Source organism: Rutilus rutilus (genome assembly GCF_951802725.1).
Source record: "Rutilus rutilus genome assembly, chromosome: 13".
Lineage (NCBI taxonomy): Eukaryota > Metazoa > Chordata > Actinopteri > Cypriniformes > Leuciscidae > Rutilus > Rutilus rutilus.
This window is the reverse complement of record NC_140218.1, coordinates 40,688,139-40,694,683: the sequence shown is the minus strand read 5'-3', so window position 1 is coordinate 40,694,683 and position 6,545 is coordinate 40,688,139. Positions and strand designations below refer to the sequence as shown.

General features: G+C 37.0%; 1 protein-coding gene across 1 annotated transcript; it reads left to right on the top strand.

Moving 5' to 3' along the window:
* Nucleotides 1–2,433: 2,433 nt before the first annotated feature.
* LOC311302366 (uncharacterized protein) lies at nt 2,434–5,907 on the top strand (the record flags this gene model as incomplete). Its single annotated transcript, XM_084428182.1, has 4 exons — nt 2,434–2,524; nt 4,155–4,298; nt 4,794–4,921; nt 5,383–5,907. 4 exons carry the CDS (start codon nt 2,434–2,436, stop codon nt 5,695–5,697), a joined length of 678 nt encoding a protein of 225 aa, XP_084284308.1. The 3' UTR covers nt 5,698–5,907.
* Nucleotides 5,908–6,545: the final 638 nt, after the last annotated feature.

Sequence of the window (6,545 nt, the reverse complement as noted above, 5' to 3'; positions counted from 1 at the left end):
CCACTGATTACAACAGAAACAGTTGGGTCACTCAAAGACAACCTGCTGACCCATGGCAACATGTTGAAATGATTTAAACTGGACTCAGTGCACATGTAACAGGGGCATAGCAACAAACTGTTGTCCATGAGGAATTACATAAAGCTTCTCCTCTACTTGTCCAACATTACACAGCTGTGTCGAGTTTGACAGACTGTCCATCAAATACACACCAAACACTGTTGAGGGTTCAGGGTACTCAAAAAAACTTGATTGCTGGGCAAAGGTTGAGTTAGAGTAGGTAAATGTCCTTGTTGTCTGAAATGATATTCCTAATTTTGGCCACTTTACCCTCTATACTGACATAGCAGTTCGCCCTGTCTAATTTCAGTGTGAATTGCTCTGTTTTGTACACCAAGTACTGAACAGCATCAGGAAACATGGCTGGCAGTGGTCCATTTACATGTTCCCTTCTCAGGCCCAAGCCTACCACCCGTGGCACTGGGGTGGTACGCCTCTCGAGGATCCAGTTCACTACCTGGGAGCAGGGAGATTGTGGCTTTCGAACCATTTTCTTCAGAGTCTTCATGAAATTCTCAAACTTAACCCTCTGAGGTCGGCAATCACGCCGGCGTGATCTGCTCGCTTTTTTCCTTATCAGTGCAAAGGAGACTCTGAATACTCTGTTAACTTTGATGTTACAAACCAGTTTCATACATCAATCTCTCCTGTTAAGTGTGTATTATTTTTGTGTATACTCACAATAAAAACAAAGTGTTGTGCTTTTTACCAAATAAAGAAAAATAAACATGATGCGAGTTCTGCTTTCTCTCTGTCCGTGAAGTCAATTCTGAAACGCGTCCGAAAATGAACCATAACTCAGCGAATACTCAGTCAAACAGGCATACAGACACACAGGCATGAAGCTTGAATTCTCTTCTTTTGAATGAAGTAATTTATATAAAAAAACAAATATTCTCAGTTTATGTAATCTGTATGAAAAGAGAGAGATGTCAGTCATTCTCATCTCAGCTCATTATTTTTAATTTGACCCCGCCCACGGAGACCATGCGTTATTCAAACGCAAATGATCTGAGGCAATCCTGCAAACGCCCCCATATCAGCTCGAGAAAACACATTGTACTTGTTTACACCGTCTCGCAGCGCTGTGAGGAATAATACTATCGTAATAATAATAATGGAAAATGTACCTCAGAAGTGCGGGTATTTCGAGGAGCAACGGATGCCGCTGAGCTGAGGAATACTGTAGTAAGTTTTTTTCATTCTCAAGTGAATCGCGTTTCTGTGTGTGAATGAATGAACGGCAGAGATGCGCACTGTTTGCCACAACTCGCAAAAAGACGGTTTAAATTTGAATCGCGTTTCTGTGTGTGAATGAATTATCCACTTTTATATTCCTTATAATAAAAACGAAAGACCTATGTTACAGACATATGAAAGACAACATTTCGTTGACTAGTTTTGGATAGATTATACATTTTTACTGTAAAATATCTGCCACCTCAAATAAGCTTTTTGTTTGCCAATTTTTGCTCATATGTTAAATAAAGTATGTTTTGTCAAAAATAAAGTCATCAAATAATATGTTATTAGTGTTTTTTCCAATGTAGCCTACACAGCAGATGTCAGAGTGTTAAAATCCCAGAGTTTTGATGACCAGAGTATAATTTATACACTTTGGAGTAAACTGGGCTTAAAGTACACTTGTCAGGTTTCACCATAAACTCTCTCAAGTGTTGTGTGTTGGTTCAGTGTTGATCTGGAGCTGTTGTAGTGTAAATGGTGGGATGATGAACTCTTTGAGAGTCAATCTGTTGCTGTACCGTCCGCACATGAGTTTAGGTTTCGATACGTCATCAGATCGACTACGCGTTGTCATTGGTTGAATCAAGATGCAGCCTCGACACCAGTTTCTTTCCAACTGACATCCGAAGACGTCATCGACATTTTGATTTCGCAGGACTGCAGGTAAGAAACCACCAAGTGAATCATGCCGAATATTCCTGTTTGTCTTCTTGTTTTAATTCTCATAACTAAAACGCTAATGTAGAAGTAGAAGTGGTGTGACGTCTGGTAATTTTGTTTAACTAGCTAACTTACTATACATTGGTAACGTTAGCTAAAGTAATTGCCAGTGTTAAATCTGGTAAAACTGTTTTTTTGGTGATAACGCTAATCAAATGATCAACCATTAAATAAAATTTCAAAATGAAAATGCAGCATTCATTTGTAAGCTGCCGCTCCCTATCTCGGGCCTTGTGCAGGCAAAATTGACTAGAGCGTAACATTAGCCTTGAAAGCTAACGTTAACGTTACAGATTCCCGTCTGAAATGACTGAGTATGACTTTATTTGCACTACATTTGGTATTGTGCGTGTTCAATAAACCAATTGCATTTTTATGTTGTAGTAACATGTGAGGAAAACTACAGCAATGCTTTTCAAAGTGCAGTACCAAGGTCATTGGCAAGGAAAGAAGTACATGAAACTCAATGAAGCATCATATCCAGCATTTCTCAGGGAGGGTAAGTTAATGTTAATAGCATTCTTCTCTTCGTTCTCTTTATAATGGAAGTTTAGATCAGTGGTCGTGTTAACCGAATATTTTCCGTCATTGACTGATTTTTTTTAGCAGTGACGGAAACAACTGAAAGTCAAATCAGGGTTCCTACAAAGTCGCGAAAGTTTGTTAAATGATTGATTTTAATTTATTTTTTTATGACGTCAGATGTAACTAAAAATATAAATAAAACTGGCTGACAATCGTTATTTTTTGTTTAATTTCGCGATGCGGCATCCTCTGTTACGAAGCACGTCTCGCATAATTCCATGTATTTGGCGCCTCGTGCAGCCTATTCGCCTGGCGCGCAAACATCTACATTAAGAAATGTTGCTTGCTTTCATTTGATCGATAACTGGCCTAGAAGATGATAAATAAAAACTGACTGCGTCGACGATCAACAGACAGAAAGGCATCCCGTTCTGTAAGAAACACACTGATGTGAGTGCTATGGGAGAATCAGCCTTCACCAGCCACTCCAAAGGTAATCGGAGACAAATATATACAATTATGAATTTGAATGAATTCTTTAAAAACATTAATAAGTTAATTAACATCGAATCAATATATAATTGTAATGTAGGGAGGGGAGGGGGATGTTCTTTCCGTCGTGCACGTTTGTGTGAGCGCTCTGGTTTCCATTTACAAAAGCTAAAGTTTACATTTTAACGTCTGCAGCATTGTATGCATTGTAGCCAATCGAAAGTTTAGTTTTTCATGATGCTTATGGACTAAACTTTAAGGAGTGACCACCGTTTTACCAGAGTGAGTTCTGTAAATATTACTTCCGTGATAACCATAGCAATGGACGCGACAAAAAAAACTCTGATGTGACAATATAGCCTACTGTAGATCTGTGCATCATGTCTTACTGTGTAAATTCCAGACTAACAGAGCTGCCACTGACAAGAATAAATAAAACAAATCAGTGTTGGCTGAATATGTTTAGATTCAGTTAAATAGTCTATTGATAACACTTAAACACTCTTTTTCACGTGTCCTTTTTAAAACAATGTTTATTTATTAAAATAATATTTTAAGGAATTTAAGGAAGATATTCATGCATTGTATACTCATTATTATTATTATCATTATTATTATTCCAACCATCTACAAAAAACTCAACCAGTTGACAACAAATATACAAAAATATAACCATATTTTTAAAAAGTATCCAAAGAGTGATTTAATATACATAAGTTGTATTTATATTGAAGATTCTAATATTTTAGCTTGTAGTTTTTTAAAGGGGAGCCGTTTATACTATTTATATTATTATTTTTGTTGCTGCTTGAAAAATGGATTTAGGAAATAAAATGGAAATAAAACGAAAGCTATTAAATGTCTTATAATTAAAATATGAAATAGATTATGGTGCAATTTTTACGACCATATCCATCAAAATAAAGGGCAATGTGAAAGTCTTACGCAACCACTGGTTAAGATGTATGTGTATATGAAATTTTATTCTCAGCACCATGCTAGTCTACTGTAGCTTTGCCCATTACGATAGAAATAGTGCTAAAAAACATTATTGTTCTCCCAATTTGTTGCATTTTTAAACGCAAGTACATATGTTTTTTCTCTATTCAAAGCTAAAGAGAAGTTCAGCATACCCCCTAAGACAAACATGTGCTGGATGACACTGGAACAGAGGTTGACGAAGAGGTCTTCAGCGACATCCTGGATAGTAACACTGTTCCCCTCTCTAAAACATCCCTACTCCAAAAAAAGGCTATGTGAGGACATATTTAAAAGTAAGGTTAATCTTAATAAACAAATAAATAATGTTCTGGTGCATTTTAGAAGTCTCACACTTATTTTCTAAAGATCCCTATTGATTCATGCTAAAACAATTTTTTTTTAAACATTTCCATCTTTGTTGATACTGTCTTTAGGAACACTTTTTTGACATAGACAGCAATGAGGGCTACATTACCTGGAAGATTAAAAACAATTTACTATCGTTTTCATAGGCTTCAATTTGCACAATGTTTGAAGGAGAGCATTGTGCAGAATAAAATTTCCCCGATAAACTACAGAAAATTAAAAAATGGCTTTTTAATCCAACCAATTGATTAATAATTGACAGGTTAATCGATTATAAAAAAAAAAAGTTAGTTGCATAACTAGTATTGTTATTGAAAAGAGTTTTGAGTTTTAATATTGATGTAGTATCAAAAGTTTTGGTCAGGTGTATATCATGCTTAAAGCAGGTGCTTCTGCCTTCTCAGGTTGGGATAGTGACATGGCCTCACTGCTGCTGCTGGTCTACCTACTGCCACCACCTCCAAGTGGAAAGAAGGGAGCTGTAAAGATCAGTACCCGGGAAGCTGTGGACCATGTAGTCAAATTTCATAAGGTCAGTGTGTCCTGATCTCCAAAGGCAATAGCCATTGTCAAAAGGCAATTGTGTAAGCCCCCAGATTATTGATCTGTTTCTTTTCAATGTCACCTTCACAGAATTTTAAGTCTGATAATTTATGTTTTGCCTCCTTGAAGTGCATAGCGAATAGAGAGTGGGGTTCACCTCTTTTGACTGCAGTCTTGTGCTCGTTCATTCTTATTTTTAGTTGTCTGTCTTGCCAACGTATTGGAGTTTGCTGGGACATGTGATAAGGTAACCAACATTGATGACCTCTCTGTTTAATTCTCTCTCTTTGTGTGACCGTGGTACAAAAACCTTGGTTACCTTATCACATGCTGAATATATCCTGCATGGGAAAGCTAACTGTGCAATCAAAGGTTTCTATCAGAGTGTGACTTATCCATCAAAATGTGATGTTCAGTGTAGATTCATTTCAGTTTATTGTTATCTTACAGTCATGTCGCAGCCTTCAGGAGCACTCTGGTCCAAACCAGCGGAGGCAGCCCTACATCCTGGCAGTTAGGACGACAAGAAAGCACATCCACGAGTTCTACATTGCATTGGATGGTGATCTCCTTCCCTGCAAGGGCAAGTCTTCCCTGTCAGCCTTTGATGAACTTTTCAAAGCACATTATGTTTTTGGCATCTCCTATGATCAAGCCTTAAATGGCATGTACACATTTGTGCAGACCACCATCTACAACATTGATGTAGATCATTCTCACGGAACTCCCAGAGTCAAGGACCTTAGAGCTAAGCTCCTCAACTAAAGAGTTATGATGTTCAGATGCTGTGTTTGCAAGTCTGGGTCAGTCAATTGATGTGTGACCAGACTGGATGCCACCAGAGATTTTGGACTTTTTCAGGCTTTAGAAAACATCTCTATAACAAACATAACGTTAAAAGTCTAGATCAATTTGAGAACAAACCCGTCATAGTTGACGTATCTGATGAACCCGTAGTTAATTTAATTCTAGAGCAACCAGAGAATTCTCAAAGCTGTAATGAGACCAAACTACTTATGGTTTTGATAGAGATTTTCAATATGTGGTTCCTGTACATGTGTTTGTATGAGTTTGTGGTTTTTGAACATCCATGAACATTGTTAAATAAACGGACATTGCACTGGAAAAAGCACTGACTTTGCGTATTTTTCACTTACGGATGGTTCTAGGTTTACACTGCAGGTGTTGGAAACTATTGTAACACTGTAAATAAAAAAGTACCAGCTTTAGAGTACATTTGTACTCTCCAAGTGTTAAATAATGAGCTCTGCAAAGGTTCTAGGTTTACACTGCAGGTGTTCAAAAGCACTAAAACGGTGTCAAAAGTACTAGTTATAAGAGTACATTTTAACTCTCCAGGTGTTCAAATGTAACTCTATTTTGAGAGTATATATTTTACACTTTTTACAGTGTTCACTGAACACCGAACTCTTGGACCTATATATACACTGAAACCAGTGTTCAGTGAACTCCTATAGAGTACATTGAACACTCTGATTTTTGCTGTGTAGGCTATATTCAAAGTAATGAATCCTTAACTTTGAAATATGTATGTTAAAATGTATACTTTAGTTTTTACATAGAAAGATTACATTTGAATTGTTGTAATTGTA